Raw genomic sequence first — 25,936 nt, 5'->3', positions numbered from 1 at the left:
GCAAGGTGTTTCAGCACTACTTAGTACTCTGTGTGCCAGTTTCACAAAGCCCCAGTGAAGAGAATTGGAATAAAAGCCACATTATCTCTTTCTCTGGTGGATACTTGCATTGTGCAATATCTACAGTGGTAGTTTTGTGTCCTAAATACTACTGAAGTGGACGTTGGACCCTGTTTTAATGATCTCAATGGCTGTTGATACAGTACGTACAGCCACTGTTTAGAATGTTAAAACCTGGCCCTTCCTGAGCCAAACTATAAGACGAAAATACTAAAGGGGCTTACATGCACTGTAAAGAGTTGTTGGCTGATTTAAGCAGCTCAATTATATTGTGTGTATTAAGTTCTGATCTGAGTGATCGCAGATCAATTAAGAGTTACGTTGCTTTGTTCCAATACAAATAAAGTCACGAGGGAGGTTTATTTGAATCCATCTGCCAGACATGTTATTGTATTTAAGTAAGCTGATGTATGGAGAAGCTTTGAGGCTGTGAAAACAAGAATGTTCAGTTGTAAATCTATGCTTGGTATCTGTTGATATTACAACAAGCTGTAGTTTTGAATAAATGTTATAGTCTTTGGTTACTGCTGTCTGAGGAACCACGTGAGGTTCAAATCCATTTACTTTCAATTGTTGCTTTTTGGTTGCTAACTGACACTTTCCCCTCCCTTTCCTCCCCGGGTGTATTTATAGCTCTCCAGGATTTTACTTGCAAATGTAACTGGCCAGCTCTAACAGAATTACATAAACATTTCCATCTCCGACCACCGTCCAACACCGTGCTCCCCACCCCTGCCTCTGTTTATATTGGTGCTTGCCACTGTAATATTAATATTATGTAGGGAGTCTTGCTGATTTTCCTTATACTGAAATTCAGTGCATGCGCAGGACCTTTGTTAAAAGTCCAACGCCTCTTGATACTATCAAAGACTTATGAATAAGCTTTGATATATTAATAAGGAACCTTATAATCATTTTATGATTGTACATTTTTTTAAAGAAAGGACTTTAAAGGATTTGTAGGCATTGTTGTTTACGTGTCGAATTGTTGTATACGTGTCGAATACACTGTGTCGAGTTTTCAAGAATTAATGTAACTGATTGCTAAAGGCCCTGTAATTTATAAAACAGCATGGGCTACCCTGTGAAGACACAGCGTGGGCTAACCCTGCCCTGGAAGTGTGCATTTAACCCAACCCTGAGGAAACTCCCTTTAAGGGGTAGAGAGGGTGTGTCTTCCTAGCCACAGGATAAAGCCACAAAAGAAACTGGGATTAGGGCATCAATTTTAATAAGAATCTGTAGGACTAAATGTTCAACTCCTAAACTGGTTATAATGCAACATAGCATGGCATCAGCTTGGGAACATTGTGACTGCTGACTATGTGTGAACCGTCAAGGGCCCCGAAATCATTTGACATCTAGTTTGTGAAAAAGGAAAGTGATCCTGCCTCTGCACATAGTCTAAGATGCTTAAAAAATGATTCCTTGAATTTAAACAAATGACAGGTTTATGCTGTAAGAGTAAACACATTCCTTTCATGAGATGCCTGTTTCCTGGCTAGTTTACAGTTTGTGATTTCTACTCTGTGCTACAGGTTTGACCAGGGCCTTTGACCCTGCAGTACCAGTCTGCTGTTTTGTGTTGGATGTTTAACATCTGATAAATAGATTGGATCTCAGTTTTTCATTTCTTGTAATACGCCTGTTGCTATGTTAGTCCAGGTTGTATTTTATTTAATTTGTTTTACTTTTTTTTTTTTTTTGTTCACCAGTGATGTTCAGTAAGTTTTTAGATTTTATTCCCATGTTTTCTTATAACCTAATATGTGTGTTGTTTTTTTAACGTATGTGAGAAGTTTGCTATAATATTGTCTTTGAAAAATGTATTTCTGCTGAATATCAAAGGGGGAAAAACAGATGTAATTTAATTATTTCAATGTTTTTCAGCTCCAGCAAAGCTTACAGATGACATTTATAACCTTGTGTTGCTGCAAGTAGTAGCAGGGGTCCGCTTAGTGCATAGTGGCAAGAAGGCTTCGAGCTTGTGTGTCTCCTGATGAAATAGAAAGGCAAAAAGGTCAGGTCCATGACTAGTTCAAGAAGGATAAGTTATTAATTTACTGTAAAATTGAACTTGGTTATGGAACCCTGCAGCGTTAAGTACCATAACATATTTAGGCCAGGCTGCTATCGCTGTTCAACATCTATTTTGTGGTCTCTAAATGGAATGCTTTATCAGTCTTTTGATTCTAAACTTCAGGCAGATGCCATAGGAGTATCCACTGACAAAGAGTGCTGTGTTTCATAACAGCTAGAGAGGCACGGAGCCAGACCGGCTGGTTTCAGTGTCAGTCCAGGCACTGACCCCCAATGTGTCCTGGAGAGTTGCTTCAGACAATCCTGAAAGGCAGTGATGGGACTGTGAGTCTGGATGGAACAGACTGCTTTATCTACATCCCATACGTGCCAGAGACTTATTGACCACATTCATTGTACTATATATTAATTCACATTCACCTCCTGAGGCCTGGGTTTAAATCCAACAGTATGTGACAATTAGTCTACATTTGGGTCATTCCAGCTCTATCAATGTCAATGACTTGCATGCATTCATTATTTTGTTTTTGTTTTGTTGGGACAAATGTGGTCAAAGGTCATTAAAATTGGTATTTTTGCACGTTTTGTACACGTGATTGCCATAGTTATAACACTTAACTCGGAACCCACAAATGAAGAAAACACTTCCTCTGAATTTAGTGCACTGGAGCTGGAATTAGCTACTACACAATTAGCAGTGTGCTTGACAGAGCCCCCGGACTGAATGGCAGGGGTCGCCTTTCATTTTGCCTGTGTATATATTTTTATACTCAGCAGCAAGGGGTTATTATGGATTATATTCACAAAGCATTTAACACCTTGCTAAGTTTGCACCAATGTTACAGGACTAGCAAGGTGCATGTACAGTAGAAGTGCTTAAATTAACTGTGGCAAAGTGGTAATGACGTGCAGGTGAGTGCAGTGCAGAATAATTACACAGACAGACGTTGGTACAGGTGCAAGGGTGTTTATTTATTTTAGTAAATGTCCAGAGCCTCAAGGCAAAACCTGTAAATAATAATAGTGCTGGAAGTGATACAGCGGCGTGTATCACTTCTAATTTATAATCCCGCGGGTTTGACCCGCAACCCCAAAGTCCCGTTCCGACACCCACACTAAACACGAACACAAAAGACGGTGCGTGATTCAAGTGCTAAAAGGTGCAAACACAAAGACAGTTGGTAGTGAAAGGTGAGTGGTGAAGTCCGGGTTTTTCGCTGGCCTGCGGCTGCAGCTCCGGATCGTGCTCAGTAATCTTCTGTGACAAATAACACACAAGACACACAGTGTTAATACACAGACACAGAACACTCACGGCTTATTCACGGTACGGGCTCCTTCTCGGTTATTTAACTTAACCATATGCAAAGGAACAGATCACTCAAGCCATGCCCCCTATTTATACCCTCGCCCATGACCCCGAGGTTAACGAGCGCATCCGCTCCTCCAGTCCTCGAATGCCACGCCGCTTACCGTCTGGGTCACTGAGCTCAGGTGCCATGGCTCCGCCCCCTTCCGAACTGACCGACTTCCATCTACCCTACAGAATAAATTGTCGTGCCATTTCATTAAGGGTACTCTGTTCCTCGTATACCGTGCTCTCACAGGTCGAGAGGGAGATCTAACACTAAGACTCATTCAATCTCTGTCACATTAACCTTGAAACTTTTCAATATCAATGTTTTCTTTTTAGAAAAAACAAGGTGTTAATGTAACAGGCAGTGTTGTGGAATCTGACCCCTGTCGGTGAGATGGGATGAGGTTGGAAGCGCTATAAACACAGACCTCGCTGTCTTTCATGGTGGTTAAGATACTTGCTTGTGGTGTGCATGGTTGCCGGTTCTCTCACAGTCTCCGCCCTGCTACCTTACTGAATATTGCCTGATGTGTCTCTGCTGAAGCCACTTATTTATATCCTGATTTTAGGATACATTTTGGACCTGTTGTATCAGTTATGGCGTTGAGCTGTACAATATAGAAGCATTTCAGTTCATGTGATTGCTCAAAGCCAATGGGTTAAAATATCCCCGGATGAATTATTTCTTTGCTAACAGTGTGCGTGTGTGCTCTCATTGGCTGCACCACAGGCTGTGGTTGTCTGATTGGGCCATTCAGCAGTGTGTTGATTCTGGAGGCGTGTCTGCTGACCTCACTTGTCAGGATTGTTTGGGTTTCCGTAATCTGTCTCTTGGAATTGCCATGAGCAGTGTCAGGCCGACAGCAGCTTTAATGACAAAACATCCCACCTAAAAAGACCTGTATTCTGGCTTTATTCTGTAGAAGCTTTACTGCACTGTCTTAAGGAAACTATTTAAACATAACTGATCCCATTATACCCTGCTTAGTCTAAATTGATGCTGCCCTGCAGTTATTGAGATGCAGCTAGTATTGAGGCAAGCTTAGACAGATACCTCACAGTACTTTAGATAACCCAGCATTCACCAGGAATGTACCATAATGAATACACACTGCTAGAATGTAGATGGGCGCCAGAGCCCTTGGATTAAAATCTGAATGTAAAGGAAAAATGAAGAGCGTAGTGTATTTAACTAGCATACACTATTTTACACAGGTGTCTTAAATTCTTGATTAATGAAAGCGCCCTACTTCAGCAAAATAACACCAACATAAACGGCTTATTATGAGGAACCTTTATTGGATTGTATGCTGCGTGCATGGTTGCTGGAATCATGGAGAATCACTTACTCCTATGACTTGTATAAACTACATTCTTCCATAGTTTAACCTTCTGTAGGCTCTGCCACATCTGAAACCTTGATGCCTGTCCACTTGGCTCACGTTGCCTAAAGGTCATTTTAGCTGCAGACACTCTTACACGTTTTCTGTGAACTAAACAGACTCATTCTACTATCTTATATATGTTTGGTAAGTAGGGTAGGCTATTTAAATATTTCTCCTTTTATATTTTAACATCTTTCATGTGCTGGCTCCATTGTTTTGAGTGTGTTTCATTGCAAATGGTTGAGATTTCCGAAGACTAGCCAAGGCAGTGTCTCTGTGAAAACAGGTTCCATCTTGGCAGTGAGCAGAATGCTGTTTATCTTTAGAATCCCTGCCCTGATGCAATTTGAGACTTGTAGATATAGAACAGATTGTTCCGATTTTGATGAATGTACAGCTATGGCCAAAAGTTTTGCATCACCTAGAATTTTAGCCCTGAATTACAACACATAATGAAAAGTTGCCACCTTTAAAACAGGGAAATAACATGGGTGTGTTGCATTTTTTGGTTGAATCCTTTATGTTTTATAATGGGGTGTTTTTCTTTTCGTGAGGGTCCTTTTCATAATCTAATCTAATTGTAGAGAAGAAAGAGAGTAGTTTGAAATCAAAGAGCTCATTCTAAGTGTGCTGTCTTTTTAATTAATCGATTTATAATTATGTGGCGGTCTAGTTATAGAGTTTCAAAGTGTTTGACATGATTTATTTTTTAATCTCTAATACTGTCTGTACCTGCCTTTATTCAGCTTCCCTTTTCTGTGTCTGAACAAAGCAACACTTATTGTGGTACTTGCCACAGCAGAACCAAAGTTCAGCAACATCAACAAAGCCTACCACTGAGGCCCAGTACGTTGTTTTCATCCTTTTGGATGTTTTCTGTGCATTGTTTTCCTGAATTTGTTTTTAAATGAAAACAATTCTCTGTGGGACTATTAAGAGTAATGATAGTGTGCTATTTTAAAAGAATAGCTTTGTTGCTTAATTTTGGCAGGGACAGTTTATAAAACACAAAATGTAAATCCAATATAGGTTTTAAATATTATTCAAATAGAGTATTTGGCTTTCCTGCCTTTTAAAGCTACTGCTATCTGTTTTTGTGTTTTGCTTATTTTTTTTTTTTTTACACAGATGTTCTGTAGTCTGGCAAAAGTATAAAAATGAAAGAGGAAAATTGAACAATAGACAATTTTCAATAATACAGACTGAAGGCCCGATATTAGTAAATGCAGAAAATATCTATTAACCCCTGCAAGGGACAAAATCGCTGGTGGATTATATATATATATATATATATATATATATATATATATATATATATATATATATATATATATATATATATATATATATATATATGTATGCCACTCTTTACATTTGTCCATATTATTAAATTGTGATTAAACGTTGTATTAACATTATTTTGCATACGTTATTGGGAGTATCACATTGTGTGGATGAATGGAGGTGTCTTTCTCTCTGAAGACCAGACGCTGTTCTGCATACTGTAAATCACGCATTTTAATATAATTTACTGTGATAGTAACACCTCATTTACCTTAATGGCATCTAGGACTTAAATGCCACTTATCAAATGTTCATTAAACTTTTCATTGCTGTTTATTATTCTGTATTATTCTTTACATAATGTTTTTGTATAGCAGCTTTATCTTTTAAGTATGTTTAACTTTGCTTTTAAAATGACACCTGCATACTAATTGCGTTAAATTTGCCAAAGCTGATTACTTTTTAACAGCTTTAAACATAGTGTGTGTTTTTGTTTGTTTTGTTTGTTTATGGGTGGGGAGTGATGCTGGTGATGTCAAACTGATGATGTATCCGCTTTGTAGATAAAAAGGTCACTTGTCACATGAAACACTGGCTTTGTTGTCTGGGTCCGAATTCCTCAAAGAACTGTCACTTCCAAACTGATTATTCCCTGCTGTGTAAGTCGTGTAGAGTATTGTATTTGTGGGGTACAATAACAGGTCAATTGAGTTTAGGGTATGAGGAGGGCACTAAAATCCGTTGCAAACAAATTGTACATTGTGACAGAGAATCTGAATAAATTTAACACGGGAAAAGATTCTTATAATCGTACTTGAATTGTAGGAAAAAAAAAAAAACTGTCTACAGAAACCGAAAGTTGGAAATGTTTGTAAAGCAAAGTAATTTCCTGTGTGGGACTTGTGCAATGGAAAATCAATTGCAAACATCAATATTGTGCTAATCATTAACCAGTTAGTGCTTCAGTAGCAGTGCTTCAGTAGCAGTTCAGTCACCTTGAAGTGCTATGCTCCACTATTGTGCTTCATTTGTACAGTACCGTAAATGCCCCAGGTCTAAAATGAATTGATAAGAACCCCAGTTTTCTAGGAGGAACTACTACACTGGTTAAACACGTATTGGTAGGTCTCCTCAAACTCCTGTTCATGTTGAAAAAAACCTCTGAGCTTTGGTCTACCAGCTTTTCACTGAAGGTGGTGCCCTCGTGACCAGGAAAGCAGTCAGGCGTGGGTTGTGTTGGTGGTGACTGTGTTTTCATAACAGTCAGGAGTCAGTTTAGTGCAGGCAGTGTGCTGGAATTCCAAGAATTGGTGGGAGATTGGAATCCGCATTATTTCACTGTCAGGTTCTCTGATGCCAAAAGACCGGATCGGGCTGGCAGCTTGATTAACTCAGAGCTGGTAGCTCCTCGCCACTCCCTGCAGGTGTCGCTGTTGAGGTAGTGGTGTTTCGGAACCCACTAAAGAAAGAGCAAGCATAAATAATTTAATAAATACTAAATATGGAAGATGGTGTACATAGCAAAAAAAAAAAAAAACATTTCCAAATGCCGTCAGGCACACAATTATGACATTTTCATCTCTATCATAAGAACAACTAATCCAATTATGATCGTTTCTTAAGTCCTTGAGGGTATGTGCTGTACCAGAATGATCGAAGGCTGCTGTGTATCTTCAGAAACATGATTAAAAAGCTACATGCTGGGTATACCAGGTGCTGTTTTATATGGGTAACGTACTACTGTGTCAATTTTTATATGCCAGATTACTGGTCCTTGATTGATGCGTGTGTTTGTATATTTATATTCAGCATATGTATGATGTGGGCTTGAGTCATTCTTGCTCTGAATAATCCAGCTTTGCTGTTCTGAATATTATACAGTTGCTGGGTTGAGCAAGGCAAATGATTTAATGCTTTAAGAAGTAGGCTCAATAAGACCCATTGTTTACCCCCTTAATCCTCTTAAGATGAGGTAGCTGCATTGGGCGTAGTTTCCTTCAGCAACAGGGGCATACTGGTTATGCTGGCTGAGCGCAAGAACTTTGTAGCTACACAATTTTCAACAATGAGATCTGATTGGTTAGGAGTATTTCTCATGTTCATATCTCAATTAGGTGGTATTTGTGTGTTTTTCATAAAAACAGATAAGTGCATTAGTTAATGACCAAGTTGCCTTAAATGACACTTTTTAGTTTTACTCCCCGTACATTTTTATGATTTGATAAGTTTGCAAAACAAACTTGAGCCTAAGTGGAAGATTGCTGGATGGCCCTGGCTGTTAATTCTATAAAGTCACTTTGGCTCTAGTTACTGTACATGCATCTATGGCAGCAGCAGGACTTGGGCAATTGCATCTTTTAAGCTTAAAAAAACAAATTAAAAAAAAAAACAGTGCTTGAGTAATTGCCATAAGACCCACTTGGAATGATTGCAAACATGAAATTTTGAAGCTGTCATTACCGCAGTCAATCATAGCGTTCATAAGTATTTGTCATAAGTAGTTTTAATGCAGCTTTCAACTGATGTGCATGATGATACAACTGTATGATAGTTTGAAGCTGTAACAGTGTGTGCTGACAATTCCAAATGAGCAATTGTACAGAGTAATCCAGTATTCATCTTTAAAAATAAATACATCTTATCTATGTTGTGCCCCTATTAATCTCACCCAGACTCATTTTAATTAGAAATCCTTTATCCTCTATTGTGCTGACAGTAGTGACTGAAGAGAAACAACTTGTATCCGCTTGACAACAGATACACCACAAGTGATGTGGGGTAAATTCAGATTAGAAAATACTCTCGGAGATCAATTGAGCTCAGCATTTCCTAATGACATTATGGCAGTTCAGTTTCCTGCGTTTGACTGATATTAGTTACCTACAGGCCCTACCTGACTTTGCATTCTTTCTCAGGTTACTTGTCAGTTTTCTCTGTTTGTTTGTTTTGAAAATGTTTCTGCAATGGTAACTAAACTGAAATGAAGCCTCTCACTTCCAGCAGGGTTTTGCTTCTGTCCAGTTTTACTGAGGAGGCAGAAAGAGGTCAAGTTGAACTCACCTTGATGGTGAGTTGGGATCCACAACCTTCATGTCAAGGCAAGGTCATGTGGTTTAATAATAGAGGGGTGTACTGCAGAACATTCCTGAAATTGGCATGCATCTATTTTGGAAAATCTAAATCCTTTCTGAACGGATACTGTAAACAATAGCTACTGCACGTAACCCTGCAAAGTATACTACAATATGTCTTCTAAAGTTTTTAAAGGATCCAGAAAAACAAAATGTTTCAGTGTTCACACCATAGCTATCACCTACAGTACATTTATTACATTTTTACTGGTTTAATTTACTATTATATGAGGTTTGTATGATTCTCTATTTGCTATTTTTTATTGCTATACTGAGAGTGCAATATTACTGTATTTACATTGTTTAATCACAGTATTAATGCTCTGTACTGGCCAGCAATAAAAAAGCAATAACTCCAGCTTTGCACATATGAGTAACTATATTTTCTGGTATGAGGAAATTGGTTCAGTAAAAAGTGTCCTCCAGGTAGATTTTTCTGGTGATTTAAGCATATATTCAATGGTCTGTGCAACACTGATATACTTCCTCCTCCATGCAGTCTTGGTGATTCTATTCCGAAGCATTTGTGGCTGTTTCGAAGTTGTTAAGCATGGCTAATAATGACATAAGCAGATAATTATGCATAATAGGATATGTAAGCACTTAAACAAAATATTGGGAGAATGTAGGTGTATCCACTTAAGCTCTCGCTGCCTCCCATTCACATTCCTCCTATTTTTAATGAAGCCACTTGATGCTTCATGCTGATGTGGAGTTACCACAGGGCTATGATACATGACAACAGGCGGCACTCACTGGAGAGCAACGCTTTTCTAGAAGTACCACTGGGGGTCTCTGGGGGTGCTTCCGTATACTGGATACCATTATAAACTGCAGCATTACCACTGGAACACTCAAGGTGCAGCGCCCCACAAAGAAATAAACCCTTAGTGTCGTCGGTTTACTACCAGTTTGTTGCATCTCGCAAAGATTCGTTTTAGGTTAACAAAGAATGAGCCGGAAGGTGACTTTGTTGAGTAAACTTGAGGGAAGATTAGCAGCTTAGTGAAGAAAGGATAGTGTTACAAGCTATACAATTTGCCTCACAAGCATTGCTCACTAAAAGCATGAGAAGACATTTTTACAATAAGAGACGGGGGAATATTTGAATGATCTGCTTCCCTTTTAACTCTGTGTTCATTCTGCTGGTGGTTCCACTAGGGGTGACTGTTACAGTGGTTGCAGCTAACACAGAAATTCCATTTATCTGTCTTGCACTTCCGTTTACTGTCCAGGTCTCAAATGTGCAGTTTTGGAAAAAAAACCCAGTGTATTTTAATTTTAAAGTATGATATCTGGCACTGCACCGGGTTATAGAAATATTGTATTTGCAAGCCGTGCTTTCCTGTAGTGTTGCACTTCCTTGGTCATTTTATCTGGACACAGAAATTATCCCCACCTCCAATATCTTCTTTCCTGTTATTAACTGAACAGCAGCTTCTCCTGTTGACTGCAGTGTTTTGCAGCCAGTAACCTGATTTGACTTGTGGAGTCAAAGGTCAGTGAAAGACTTGTTATATAAATATGAAGGCAGCAGTATTAAAATAAGTGATCTATATTAAAATAAGTTATTGTAGCATTATATGATAATTATACATTTATCTTGCACACAATAACCATGTCGTCTTGCGTTATCTCAAACCAGTGCAACCTGGGATCATGGAAGATTTGCATCCAACTTCTTTGCATGGGGTCATAAACCTGTAGCAACCACTCACAGAAAGCAAATGTTGCACTGAGCCATTTGCCTGGATTTGCAAAGCTGGGAAGTTAAAACACAGCAATTAAAGTGTTTGAGCAAGCTGTTTAAACTGATCGCACGTGTGTAACGAAGTGGGATTGCACACAAGTGGTGTGTGCTGTGATCCAGCATATTGAGAACGCCAAGGGGAAGTTCAAACTTTATAAAGACACTTGTCTAATGGTATAACTTTATTTATTTATTTATTTATTTATTTATTTATTTATTTTAAGATTTAATTAAGTGCAAACTTGGTTGCAGCTATGGGATGCAGCACAGAATCAAGGGCTGGAAACCAAAAAGCAAAAAAATGCTGTTCACCGACTACAGAGACAACATGATTACAAGAGGAAGAGATAAGCCTCTCTAAACCACAGCTTCCTGTTTTGATAATAGCCCCTGTCTCCTTTTCTTTCTAATCTGGTTTGTTTATAAACAAACAAACAGGCTTTGGTTGTTACTTTTGCATTGTTTAAAAACAGGGATGGAAGTAGACTCCCATTGCATAGCAGTTTGATCCATTCCTGGTTTAATGAGACACACCCGAGAGTGTTATCTATACACTGGCTGATCTCGAATGCAACCTTGGAATGGGTGTAACACCTATGCAATAGTCTTATTTCCCTCCCTGAAAAATAATAACAATAATTGACTGTTTGATGTTTTGTAACTAGTGAAAGTTAATATGAGATTTGACACATTTTTTTCTTGCTTGTGGTGGTATCCATACAACAGCTTGTCATAGCCAATATGGGACACTTTTGCAACACGCTATCTTCTTTATTTTTGCATTGATCTCTTTTATGCCGACTGGGATGTGTGAAGGTAACAAGGTCTGTTCATTTTGCAGTTTAAAACAGGATATCTGGTACTGCACTAAACCAATCTTTGTTTGCAAGCCAAGCTTGCAGATATTGTTGAACCTCCTTGGTCATTTCACCTTCAGTTGCTTTTTTTCATGTCAGTAACCAGTATCTGCTTCCCCCCCCATTCACTGAAATGCTTTGAGCCTGTAACATGCTTTGACCCAGAAGTGCAAGTTTAACCGATTTTCCTGACAGTAAGGTATGGAAACTGAAAACTTTCTTAACCCTAATGTAGTACCAGATATTCTGTTTTTATAACATGTGTTTTCATCAGAACTGCACATTTGAGACCTGTGTGGCTAATGGAAGTGCAAAAGTACCTCATTCTCTGTAAGGGGGGCGAACCTATTAAGTAGCAGCAAAGCAAACTTCATTATGCCAATGCTATTTTAGAAAGCATTTCGGCTGTGTGTGCTTGTATCTTTATCTTTAGAGGTAGCTTGTTAAAGGAGCATTATTTAGGTTGTGTTTTAAAGTACATACTGTATGCAGGACCAGACAACACAATATAATTAATCATGCACATTTTCTGTATTGTTTTTTGTCCTACCCAGACATTTCTTATGTTCTGGCACATACTTTGCTCTAATTTATTTCAATTGCTTTTAGTTGCTTGGAATGTAATTCTCTGTAATGGCCTCTTGTGTTTAGCACGTGGGTCAGGGTAAGTATACAGACAGTCCTGGCACAGGATTGAACTGAGTAGTAAGCCAATATGGCTAGACAGGGAAGGTACTACTGAACAATACCTGACTTGGCAATACAGTACCATGAAAGATACCCCTGAGAGTTGTCTTTTAATATTTGCAGGTGCTGTTATCTCTCTGTGTTCTCCGCTCTACAATGCCAGAAAGCTGAATGCAAGCTGGAACTAGAACAATAGAAAACATTACAGTTTTTACAATAAGCTAGCATTTTAATTTGTACTAAAGAGAAACAGCTGCACTCCATCGAATGTACTTTGATTAATGTTTTCCATTTAAGAAAGAAAAAAAACTGGCTATACAGAAGGCAGCTAAATGACAAACCAAAATGTTGAAGACCACACACTTTGACTGACAGTGTCTTTATAGTTGGTACACTGCTGTATTCTATTACTCTCTCAATGAAGTTCCAGTGCAGGTGGTTTCTAGTAGATTCTAGTAGATTAACCATTGCACTGCTATCATTGTTTCAGCCCTTTCATACATCCATTTTACTTCAGTTTTCAAACCATTCAGTCTGATATGACAATCCTCTTTTGTTCACAAAACTCATTTATAGCTACATGAGCATTTAGCTCCAGTTTTGATTGAAATGATTTGGAATTTGTTTAGATTGGATTACACGTTGAAAACATGCTCAAGCTCACGGATGCTGATGAAGACTGGTTCTGTAAACATGTGTGTTCACATAAGCCGCTATGCGTAAACTGGAGTTCAGCTATGAACTGTAAACAAAAGCAACTGTTAACCATGCGAGTCCCGGCATATTCCCTCTGTTTGAAGGGAGGTTATGATAGCTCCAGGAATGGAAATAAGACTCCTAGCAGTCTCACACATCCCAAGTTTTAGTACAAGCTTGATTAGGCACAGTGTGTATGTGTCTTCTTAAACTCATAGTAAAACCAGGACTGGATCACACTGCTATACAATAGGATGTAGTTCCAATCCTGAGCTTAGTATGTTAGTGGCAGTGTAGTGTTTGCTAACAGGTTCAGTGTACCTCCAATTGCTTCAGGCGAGGGTGTGGGATCCAGTGCTTAATTTTATTTAGGCGTGGAGTTGTTGAAGCTGTTTGATTTTGTCTAGTCAAGATTGCTCTGCAGTTGTTAAGTATGGAAGCAGAGTGATGGTTTTTCAAATGCATATCTATAGATCACCACCTCCGGGTCAGTCGGTCTGGCACAAAGGTACCCCGCTTTCCACACAAATATGGGGTGTGCAATACCTTTGAAGAGGATCAGTTTGAAAGATGGTCAAAGCACCCCAATACTGAGATGCAGGGCTTCCAGGCATTTCTTACGTTCTTTAAATAACTTGGACAAAACATAGCAGGTTTTAGTCAATTTATCCTAATTTTGAGATTATGGTAGCAGATCTACTGCAGCAGAAAAAAATCTGTCTACCTTATGTCTAATAGCACAATAATACCTTATATAGTAAATGGCAGCTCTTCTAATGGTGTTTGCCAGGTCAGTTCAGAGTCGGTGTGGAATTCATAAAAAATGGGTTAAGAAAATGAACTCAAACCTGTGGGCTTTATGGAACAGTGACATTTTTAGGCACACTTGCCCCCACTCCACAAGCCCTAGGTATATTTGCATGCAGACAATTCTCAATGTGAAACTTTTGTGTAGAAGAACAAGCCCAAGTGTGGCTTGAGCGACTGCAAAACTACCACTCCTAAATGCATTTTAATAGAGACTTTGCCCAGGTTAACTCCTGTGCCTCTTATTTTTTACTATTCTGGAAATCATCCCCAAAAGGATACTGTGTCCTCCCTTCCTTTTAAAACTGTTCTCGTGTGCATTGAACAGATTCCAGGTACAGCATGGTAGCCCAGGTATAGTGCTGTTCATCTGCTACTGCAATTTTATCTCCTGACCCAAGAATCCATTTCCACTTAAAAGCAACTTTTAAATTAAAAGTATTGCACAGTGCTTATGAAGAACACATGTGTGCACTGCAACACTGAATAATGACCCTGGATTATAACAGGTTAATTCCTGTCAATCTTTTGCAGGTATCTTGCACAATTTAGAGAGGGCTTCTGTTAATTCAAACATCTCTGGAATTGTATTTATGAAAAAGAGGAAATGTGTTTTTTGGTGTTATGTGGCTTGTGTGTTTCAGGCTGTGCCCACTTGGATCTCATAAAATGATATGAAACTAGAAAACTAAAATTTGATGCCAAATACACTTAAAGTAAACACACCTTCATCAATGTTCTATTGTATGTGGCCACACAATGCAAACTACAGCACAAATAACAAGAACAGACCTTTCCTTGTAGTGAAATATGTCTTACAGCAGCTGTTACCTGTAAGGGGAGGGGTTATTGAAGTATTTTAGTTGAGGTTTAGGGAATGAGGTTACCCTATAAGGATAATGCTTTCTATCACATTGAAACACAGATAAATATTCTAGTCTTAGCTCATTGCAATACTGCAAAATGTTTACCTTAATGTATAGTGACTCCTGTATGTGGGTCACTGGGGTGAATGATGTGTATACCTGTCACCTGTGACTCAGCTGTCTAGTTGTATAAAACACACTGAATAGCATACATTTAAAGATTTTGATAATGTCTACTGTTCTTCGGCTGCTCCATACATACAACCACTGAGTTAGCAGATAGCAGTGTTCTGACTTTTCTTTTGAAAATAAATCATTTATAATGTATTCTATCTTCAACTAAAGTGTTTGTCAGTGTTTGTTTTAAACTATTGCTGCTACTTTTGCCGAGTTGATGACATACAAGTTAAGTCAGCCTTGGGATAGCATTTCACACAACGCATTCCTGGGCAGTATCTGGCATCTCTTAGAATGTCTGGCTTTTTTTTCCCCCCTTCTGATCTCAGAGTGACGTTTTCAATAGCTTCCTTTTCAAGCACACGGGGCGTGTTTTATATATGATTGTAAAATGAGCCCAGGTGATTTTTTTTTTTTTTTTTTTATTGGATTTTTTTTTTTACCTGTGGCTTCAGCTGCTAGCCTCCGCACCTCGGTTCTGCATTAAAAGTGAACACAGAGACTCCTCCTAAGAGAAGGGGGACTCATGTGGCTTGTTCTTCATTTCTTTCGCCCCTTATCCTGAGTTAAAGCTATGAGTCTTTGGAACAAAAATGAGGATAAGTGTGTGAGCTTCATTCTCAAGCCTGGGATGGTACATTTTTCTGCTTTGAAGAATCTTTGGGAGGATCGGAACCTCATGAACGGGTTTAACAAAAGGATTTCCAGGTGGTTTGGTAAGTAGGGAATGTTTTTGTGAGGTGTAACAACTAGTCATAGTAGCTAGAAAGGAAAACTAAACGGAAAATACTTGAACACAGGGGGTGTAATCATGCCTAATAAAATGAACCGTTTACTTTGTGTACACAACAATAGATTGAAAAAAGCAACTTTTAATACAGTATGGATTGGGGTATATATATTTTTTTTACTCGCCTTAATACTGAGGTTTAATGGTTCCCATAGTCTAAATCTATAATCGTTGTATTGAAATAGCTATTTAAGACCTCTGGAAAATTGACTGATACTGAATAATATTTGCATAAAGTAATTAAGAAATCCTAGACCAGTTGCTGTTCACAAGGGTAGAAAGAACCATGTATCCAATCTAAGGGTGTTTTCTTAATATCCTCTGAAAGCTGTGCAAACCTGTAGATTTCTAATACATGACACAGTGTTGAAACATAGTGACTCATGATGCTTTCAGAGATTCGACATCATCAATCTGAAAGTGGTCTGTTTGCTTTGAGAGATAACATACAGGGTTGTTTCTTTACTGTAAAGGGAGTGTAGTATTTTAATAAAATCTGATTTGTGGGTGACACTTTATTCACTCCTCCATAGTTTACTACTCCTGCGCACTCTTCTTTATGAGAAAGCAGCGCTTCTTGCTTTCCAGTTTATTTCCACTCCCTCAAGGTAGGTGCAGACACAAACGCTTCCTCCTGCCTTGAAGCTGCCTTGTCACGCCATGAACTGAAATGGCATGCAGCACCAGTAGGTTATAGATGTGTTCTATAAGCTGTGCCGTCGCTAAGGGAAGGCAAAACATAAAAGGTAAACAATAAAAGGGGATGTTTCTATATTTTTATAGTGAGAACAGAAAACACATTTTGTAAAATGTTAAACATACGGGGGGGCACTTCAACTTTAAGAACACTAATATAGAAGCGTTTTGGTATGAGAATTGCATGATGTGGGCTTTGATTATCCTTCTGAACAGAAATATTTAAGTAGGCCATTATGTACAATCTCTCTCTCTCTCTCTCTCTCTCTCTCTCTCTCTCTCTCTCTCTCTCTCTCTCTCTCTCTCTCTCTCTCTCTCTCTCTCTCTCTCCTCTCTCTCTCTCTCTCTCTCTCTCTCTCTCTCTCTCTCTCTCTCTCTCTCTCTCTCTCTCTCTCTCTCTCTCTCTCTCTCTCTCTCTCTCTCTACCTTTCTACCTTTCTTTCACTTTACCTAATGAAAATCATAGTGTTCAGTAACTGAAGTCATGTCAGTCTTGTTGATGCTTGTTTAGCACTGACATCATACCACTTCCCCTGTCAGGTATAGTAAAAACAGTGATTTGCTGTCAGTTTGAAATTGACCTGTCTGGGCTTTTCAGAGGAGTTCATGGTTTGGCATTCCAGGTGAAAGTCCAGTCGGGACAGACTGGATTTGAATTGCTGCTTCTGTTTGAAAATGTTTACTTTTAAAGGCAAGCATCCAAACACTGTTTGGCAAATTTCAGTGACTGTTTGGGAGCAGAGTATTGTTTCAAAACAAACACATTTCCTTTTTCACTACCAGTTCATAATCCGACAGCCATTCTGCGGACAGTAACCATTTTCCTCCTATCAGAACCACTGTCAAGTAATATAACAGATGCTTCAGATCATGTGTGAACCCTCATGTTACACTCTAGCAAATACAAAGTTGTCCCTTACAAAAGAGTTTAAATACAGACTACTCATCACTGTCACGGAATGAACATTCAGATGTTCTTTCTTAGTTCTAATTCTTTAGTTCACATTGTTTACTTTCAGAATATAGAACACCAATAAATCTAAAGAACCTTGAGTTATCTTGTCATGCTGGGTCTGATGTCATCTGTTCAGTAATGTGGTTTTAACAGGTAGAGGCCTGCAGAAAGGCACTGCAGGCTGTATTGTATAGGTCATGCTGTTCTTTATTGGCTGGCCAGCATCTCATTCTTGGTATGTATGTATTAAAGACACTGGGAGATTCTCAACCTTTTTCGGTTGTTTTGGTCTTTTCGGTATACATCTATAATGGAAACAAAACACTAACAGAAAATACATTTAGAGTACATTTAGAATAGTAGCACAGACATTAAAAGAGAGAGAGGTTTAACCTGAGTGCACTAAGACACAGCTTCAGTATGTTTGTGCTCAATGAATGTTTAAACACGTGAAGTTTGCTGCATTTTGACTGTACTACTACTTTTCCCAGACTAGTGATTTCCTGTGTAGTTTTTTCAAACCCATTAAGAGCCTTGCATGTGGATACTTCCCCTCTAAATCAAAAGAACCATATTGTGGAGCTCAGGGAACCTGATATAGCTCCAGAGCTAACCGTTGGATAGTACAGGCTTAAGGCATTTCTGAATAATCCCTACACGTACAGGCCAACTGTAAGAAGGGAAAATAATTGTAACCACACTCATGTAATCCCCAGCCTTTCTGATATTGGCTGGTATGAAACATGTATGTTCAGGTTTTATTTTGCACAACTTCGCTTCAGAAGATGAAACACAACTTAACACTGCTGACGTAGTCAGACAACACTTCTCTATTTCACAAATAAATATCAGAGTAATCGTGATTGTGTTGAAAAACCAAACATGAGACAGGAACAGTAAAGGTGCACAGGGTTCAGTACTGCGGAAAACAATTATATGTATTTATGGTTCCCTGTAATCCCCTACTAATAAATCACTGGTCGACTGTAAGTTAAGCAGAATCTACTTAATCACTAACTAACAAATTGCTTAATGCACTCCCAAGTTTCCAGATATAAATGTCTACCCCAACTGAACACAGCATGATTCAGAGGTCAGTGTTGAGTGAAAAGCTGTCGCCCACTAAAGTATTTTTTTTACAGGCACAGAAACATTTTAGCAACAATTTAACAGGAGAAGAAATTGACTCCAAAGATCTTTATCGTCTATGTTTACGAAAAGCTGCAAATTACCTTTCTTATGCTCTTTCCTGCGAAGCTGCAGCTGTGTGTTTTGACTGGTTTTCATTTTAAATCCTAGAATCCTTTTGTAAGCTAAAATGGCTTTAAAAGAGGAGGTCTCGCTATAAATAACTGGGAAATTCCAATTAGTTGTTAAGCACATTGATCTCTGGCCCTGGAGAAACTGCAGTGGAAAGCAGAGTGGTGGCATCTGTTTTCTGCAGTCTCCTGGATTTTGTTTGTTGTTAAACCTCGTGGGGTTTGTAATTATCCTAACTCTTTGCCTCCTTTTGAAACTGTTGCAAGCCCCTTATACTGTAAATGACAGATGTTTGAGGCTTGCTCTCTAGAAGGTTGCCACAAATCCAACAGAACAGCATTGTAAAAAGTCAGTAGCCATATCTGCAGGTTGCTGTGTAGAGCCTTTTAATAGTAAAGTGGTTGTAGCTATTGTGCAAAAAAGAAGGGTATGTTACAGCATGTAGCAAGCTCCCAGTGTACATGCCTTACTTTCTGGTAGTGTGTTGTACATTAACAGTGTGCATCTTTAAAACGGTGACACCTACACGTTGTGAATGGGAGTTATGACAGGACACATTTATGGAATTACTTCAATAGCTATAAACCCTTTAAGGATACTGGTAAATGTTAGCTGCTGCTTCCGTGATCACCTAAGTTCTCTGAAACCGTTTCTGATAAAGGCTTCTTAATGGAAGCATTGAAACTTGACCTCTGATCTAATATGGTTGCTTCATTGTGGTCATGTGATTTTGGTGCTTGTTTTATGAATATCTGTCTTTGCTGTTACTTTTAAATTGGAAATTAGGTTCATTTGATACATTGTATGTGTCTCCTTTTAATCGTGAACTTGCTGTGTACGTCGTACCTTGACAGTACTCCTGCTCACGTCTGCATGATAATACGCTAATGATTTAGGTTTTATTTGCATATCTTATTTATTTGCATACTTTCCGTCCTTCTTCTGGTAAGCTCTTTGTTCGTTTGGTTGTGGTTGCACATTTTATATATGGGTATTCGATAGTGCAGATCTAAAAGGCTATAAACCTCATTCACAAGGGCACTATAGCAGCAGCTGCAGAGGCTACAGTAACGTGCACACAATGAAAATACTGCATACGACATTTGGGTTTTAGGCATTTGTTGATTTTTTTTAAAGTTTAACCATTATCAATATTTATTGTGTTTGGCTACAATGCAAAATCCTGTTCTGCCATAAAAACAGCTGATTTAGAATGCAGTGGGGCCCTTATCTGCATAACCTATAGATTTGGCTCCCTCTTAAATTAGCTTCATAAATTGGTATCTGGTATCTAACATGGTATTTTTGCAAGTGTAGTTGCTGCTCTGGGACCCTGGTGTCAATAAGAAGATTTAAAAGAAGAAAAAAAAATGTTACTGAAACTAATGAGGTAGCAACATTATTTTTAAAACCATCCCTAAGAAAACATATTAACAACGTTCAACAGCAGATGATCCGGAGAGCAGTGAAAACGGGATTGAAATTGGATTTTCACTGCTCTCCTTAACATTGTTTAGTAGAACTTTTCCTTGTTAAAGGTGTTGTTGCTAAGGTTTTAAAATACATTTCTTACCTCTGCCATTTTCACTGCTCCCCTTATCATTGAATGCTACCCTGTCCATCACATCTCCTTATCCATGTTAAAATCTTAACCTGGATGCAGCTGAGTTATGGGTGATATGGCATTTACTGACTTTAAGGTGCACCACTGAAGTTCATTTAAATGTCTTTTTTTTTTTTATAAGGAATTTCCTGACATTTTTTGTGGCATCAAGCTTAAATAAGCGTAACTATCTTTTTAATGATGATTTTTGTCATGAATTTGATGAACGTCTACAGCACGTTTATTTAGTACTGTACTTAAAACCATTTCCTTGAAGAGCAGTCCGCATTCCACAGTGTTCTGAAGCTGTGACTATGAATGTAAAGTAGTTGTCCAGTTGGCAGTCATGCTACATTAGTTATACATTGTGTGCGTAAAGAGGTGGAAAGCTTAGACTATGAGAATCAAAAAGACTTGGAAGTAGTTGTTTAGCTAGTGAAGTTTAAGCAAAGCAGGTCAGACAGAGCCACAGCAAAGCAGAGTACAGAAATAGTGCCACCTGGAGCAGAAAATACCCCTGTAAATGTGTTTAACGTGTCACAAAATCAACCAGTACAGTAGAATCTCCATACAAAGATGTATGCTACTTGCTGTCTAATAACATGCATTTACTAGCTCAGATGTGCTGAGTTCCTGGAAGGGTTTAGTTTTGACTTTTAGTTGCTGGCATGTTACAGTAATTACATACCCAAGTCTTATTTTTATATACTTGGAAGAAAAAAGCTTTGTAGCTTTCTAACAAAAGAAAAACTAGTGCCAGTTATTCACATTACTGCTCTGTGTGTTTAAAACTGGAGGTGAAAAAAGCATGTGGTGTTAGTCAACAAGTCCTGCATTGTTACTAGGTGAATGGTTACTCAAATAACGTTGAATGGCACTCCTTGGGAGTGGCTGAACTGGTGCCCTCAGAAACATGTCATCTTTGTACAGCCGGTACACCAGAGTGTAACCGTTAACCTGTCCCCCTGCAACACTCTGCCTCAGTGGTGTCCCTAATAAAAGGTTTTCCCATAGTAAAGACATAGCCAAGTGTAATAAAGCATAATGAAAGCATGGTAAAGAATAGATAAGCCCAGAGAAGTACGGTAAGGATATTTAACAGGCAGACCTTGGTAAATACTTGTATAAGGGGTGCTATGAAGAGAGACGGTCAAAAAAAAGTTTGTGTTTTGGAAGTTTTATATGATGAAGATGTTCAAGAAATCCAGCCTCTTCGTATGAGGATGTAATGGACTGTGGAAGCCAAAGTCACATAATGAAGCATTTGAAACTACACTTGCCCTTAAATGAAATGGCTTTTATTTACACTGCTATATTTGATATGTTGTTTAACTGCCAATTGTGATATTGACTTTTTGTGTTGCTTGGTAACCAGTGCTGCCAAATTTAATTTTTTTTTTTTTTTAAATAAAACCGCTTCAGTCATTGCTGGATGTAAGTATCTATGCACTTGCTAAGATTAGTAAATGGAGAAAGAAGGTGGCTTGTGTTTTTATATAGTAGTATCCATGAGGGTAAACACATTTCCTTTCGATATGATAAAGGTTGCAAACATACAACTGCTGTATGTATTAGTTATTTCCAGTTGAGCTCCCGAATCCTTATAAAGTGACATAACAGCACAGTCTTAACTATGGCTGAGAGTGCTAACAATGCTATCAAATTGTGTTGCAATAAGAATGTGTTTAAAAAAAAAAAAGAAAAAGAAAAATATGAGCAAAATCCATCCCTCTGCATGATTTAGTTTCCATTTCTCACACCTAACTGACATTAAGTTTCCTGGCAATTGCTGCTGTGTTTGACGCATTATATGAAGTTAAAACCTGCCGGAGCTTGTATTTTTAGGCATGAGTCAAATGATGAAAGAATGGCATCATTGAGAGAGGAAAAATTCCTCACACCTTTTTTGTTGTAGGACTTTTGAATTGATTTAATAATAATAATAATAATAATAATAATAATAATAATAATAATAATAGTAGTAGTTGTTGAAAGCAGACATGGTACACATCTGTTTCTGAAATTACCCTTTTCTTAAAGTTGCCCCTTGCTGGGCTTATTTCTGCTAGCTGGGGTTTGTGAATTACCTGACATTGGGGCATGTCTGCAGCTTGTGGAGGAGACAGGATTGTAAAGGTGATTTATAACTTAAAGCAAGCAGGATCTGGGATCTGTTTTAGATGCAAATGGATAGGATGGCTATGACTTGGCCCCTCAGCACAGAGAACTGAAACCTCCAACAACAATGACGGTGAGATTCTAGGACTGTAGTACTCCACCAGCATTGTCAGGGGTCCACTTCAAGACTGTGTTTTGGCTTGACTACAGTGTGTTGTGCATCGCTTGTAGCGTGGGTTTCCACATTAAAATGTATTCCTGTAAAGAGAATTAGAAGTCCATGAGCCAAGCAGTCGTAATCCACTCCTTCTCTTTCACATAATAAAGGGAACTAAAGATGTGTTCTTGAAAAGCTAGTATTTCTAAAACATTCCCTAGTTAGTCAATGATTCACCTTGCAGTAATAACTTGGACTAACACGGCAGAAAGTCTCTCTGTTTTAAATACCGTATATGATTCTGTCACAGATTCCTGCCAACAGTATATTTACTAAACATAAGCACAGCTCTAAAGGTGTCTCTTTTCACGAGCCCTTGCTGAAATTTGCAGAGATATCTGTTGTCTGGTTCGGCTTCAGATTACTGCTCCACAGTTTCACAGGAGCGGTGTCTGTTTAATAAAGGAGACCACACTGGGATTTGCCAAGGTGAGGCATTACGCTTTCACAGGAAAGAATGGGAATTAATTTCTAGTTTACTGTATATTTTCTTGCTCTTCCTTTTTTGTTTACTTTTCACAACAGTATTTTTTTAGTCACAGGCTAGGTATAAGCATCTCTTGTTTGCCTTATAAGCCTGTGTTAAAAATGGCAACTGTACACAGTATGTGTGTTCCAGTACTTTTATCAGCATAACTAAAGTAAAATGAGGGAAAAAGGTTATCCAGTAATTTCTGTTTTGCTTCCTGCGGTATTTCAGAGCTTAGGTATGGCCTATGTAAATGCGGAAAGTAGTAGCAGTTGCAAGCCTGTTTGCCTCAGTCTGAAATAGGGACAAAGCATGGTTCAACAGTAAGCAATGTGCTGTGCAGCTGACACTTTCTTAGGAAAAATATAAACAAACTGTCTGCTTTCTCAGTTTAAATGCTCTGAAAGCTAAGTTGTGAATGACAATAGTAATTGGAAACTACATACTTACATTTTTTATTGTGTACAGTAACTGAACATTATCGTGGGACCCTCACAGATTAAAAAAGAACAGAAAAAGGTTTCTTTATAACTGATGCTTGATGCTTTACATGCAATGTTTTGTCTCTGGGTATTTGTTTAAACCACGAGAGGTCCAAGTTTGTAAGATAGTCAAAGTAATATAAAACAAACGCATGCAAAAGGCGATTCGATTCCTGAGTGAGTTAACCAGAGAGCGAGTCAGTGTTTTGAAAAAGCATGCCGTGTTTGGGTAATGGAAGAGACAGGAATGTAGAGTGGAGAGGAAATGTTCCTTCAAGTCTACACTGGCGTTGAGGTTGATAATGGTTAAACAAGCTTGATGATAGTCTAACAAGAGCTCTGAGTATACTGCTTGGATCTGACACGCACAAAAACACACTGAAGCACAGGGCAGATGAAAAGACCCAATTTCCTTTCAATTACCTGAACCGCTGAAGCTTTTCTATATGTAAGAAACCGTGACTGTAATGTAGGTATGCAAGTGAGAAATCACAGCCACCATACAATAGGGCAGGGAGTCTTCCTGACTCATAAATATTAAATGAATGCTTCTGAAGCAAAAAAAAAAAAAATGGCTGCACTGTACTTTCCGAGAACCAGTGCACACACATGCAGATGGCCCTCATAATCGTGTAGTGCACAGTACCTAAAAGATTACAAATTTTTGTATAAAATCAATAGTTTATCAGGTTACAGCCACATATAATCCTACATGTTTATAGGAGACAAGGAGCATATGATAATCGTTTGGTGCGAAATCAAGACAGTGTGTGCAGACAAATGTACAGATGTGATCAGGCTTTGAAGAGGACCCAAAAAACGTGTTAAAATCCATACTGTTACATTCATTTGCAAACTTAACATCCTTTTAAAGTCTGGCGCCAGAATCAACCAGTTCATTTGATATGATCAACCGATCAGCACCGTCGGAGCCCAGGTGATGGGACAACTGAACTGATTCAAAGCTCAACCTATCGGTGCAATGGTAACTGTAAAAGACTGTTGGTCTGTGGTTGGATGGGAAATAGATCTAATTTTGTTTTGACCAATGATGATGTCCCCTTGCAAAAAATTTAAACAAACGGTCAATACTGTTCTTTTACTTGCAGTACCACCTCAGCCTTTAGTGTTCACTAAGACAGCTTCCAGAGACCCTGGCTGTTAATGTGTCTTTAACACATGGCTGCTTGTAGTATTCACAAATTTGTGGTCAAAAGGCAAGATGCACAAAATATATTCTCCACTGCAGAGTTTGTCATCGTTTTGTCTTTTTGTACAAGACATTGTGTTCTCTATTAGTGTCTACTGGGTGTAGCTACCCAAACTGTTTTTTAGTTACAAAGAAAACAGTAAACACGTTACCACGCCTCCTTACCCTAAAAGGCATAACTCAACAGTGTGTTCGCATTAATGGTGCGCCAATCTTTTTGCTTGTGGCTAGGATCAGAAATAGCCGTGCCTATTGAATATTTAGAAAGCTGCTGTCCGTCATGAAGGAAAATGCAAATTGATTCTGGACAACAAGGAACAACCCCTGTGGTTTTGTTTTTGTTTTTTCATGTTCATTTGCGTAGAACAATTGGCGTGTTCTTTATTTAAAGTTGTACATACTCCAATATGGAATGTCAAAGGGGCAGTAAGGGTTTAAAAATATATGCATATTTTCTTAGCTCTCATTAGAAAAAACAGATGCACAGGTCTCTTGTTGTTGGAGGTGGATTTGTTTTATAGTTTTTATTTTAACTAAATGTTTCTTACCTGGGATACTTCATGTAGGTTAGCCCTGTTTTACATTCCTATTTTATGCTGTGTGAAGTTTATAAAATACCACCAGTACTATAGCTTTTAATAATTTCTCTCAATCTACAGTAGAGATCATAAAAAAAATATGATGGTGTTTTTTAGCACCTATCCAATTTAATAATGATTTTACAGCTTCAGGATTGGGGTTCACTTCCTTTTGTTAAAAATTCTGTCTTCTTTACCATATAATCTATGCCTAATTTATGTCCAATTAAAGCAGCTGGCACATGGTCAGGTTCAATATGGCCTTTGATGTTCAATAATGCTCACGTTTCCATTAGAGTCAGACCTGAACCGGATCAGCTTTCACCTCTGCTAATGTGTTTATGGGAGTGGTTTGTTGATTTACCAGCTGAAAGCCATGTACATCTATTCAAAAGAGCAGCTGCAAAGAACAGGCATCCACAATTTGGAAATCAGAGGAAAACAGTAGGCAAAAATGGCGT

At 38.4% G+C, this 25,936-nt stretch overlaps 1 protein-coding gene across 6 annotated transcripts in view; it reads left to right on the top strand.

Annotated features, from left to right (window-relative positions):
• Nucleotides 1-25,936, top strand: part of LOC117962331 (pleckstrin homology domain-containing family G member 3-like) — a 99,418-nt gene that overhangs the window by 33,959 nt on the left and 39,523 nt on the right. For 3 of the 6 annotated variants that reach the window (XM_034905548.2, XM_034905546.2, XM_034905545.2), the window contains exon 1: nt 15,657-15,813. The exons of the other annotated variants lie outside the window; for them this stretch is intronic. In XM_034905548.2, the coding sequence (XP_034761439.2) occupies nt 15,672-15,813 (142 nt within the window). In that variant the 5' untranslated portion in view covers nt 15,657-15,671. Of the gene's footprint in view, nt 1-15,656; nt 15,814-25,936 lie in introns of those variants that run through there. 6 annotated transcript variants of the gene reach the window in all.

The sequence above is a fragment of the Acipenser ruthenus genome, chromosome 15 (genome assembly GCF_902713425.1).
Source record: "Acipenser ruthenus chromosome 15, fAciRut3.2 maternal haplotype, whole genome shotgun sequence".
NCBI lineage: Eukaryota > Metazoa > Chordata > Actinopteri > Acipenseriformes > Acipenseridae > Acipenser > Acipenser ruthenus.
Note: the sequence above shows the minus strand (reverse complement) of the source record. Positions and strands in the feature narration are given on the sequence as shown.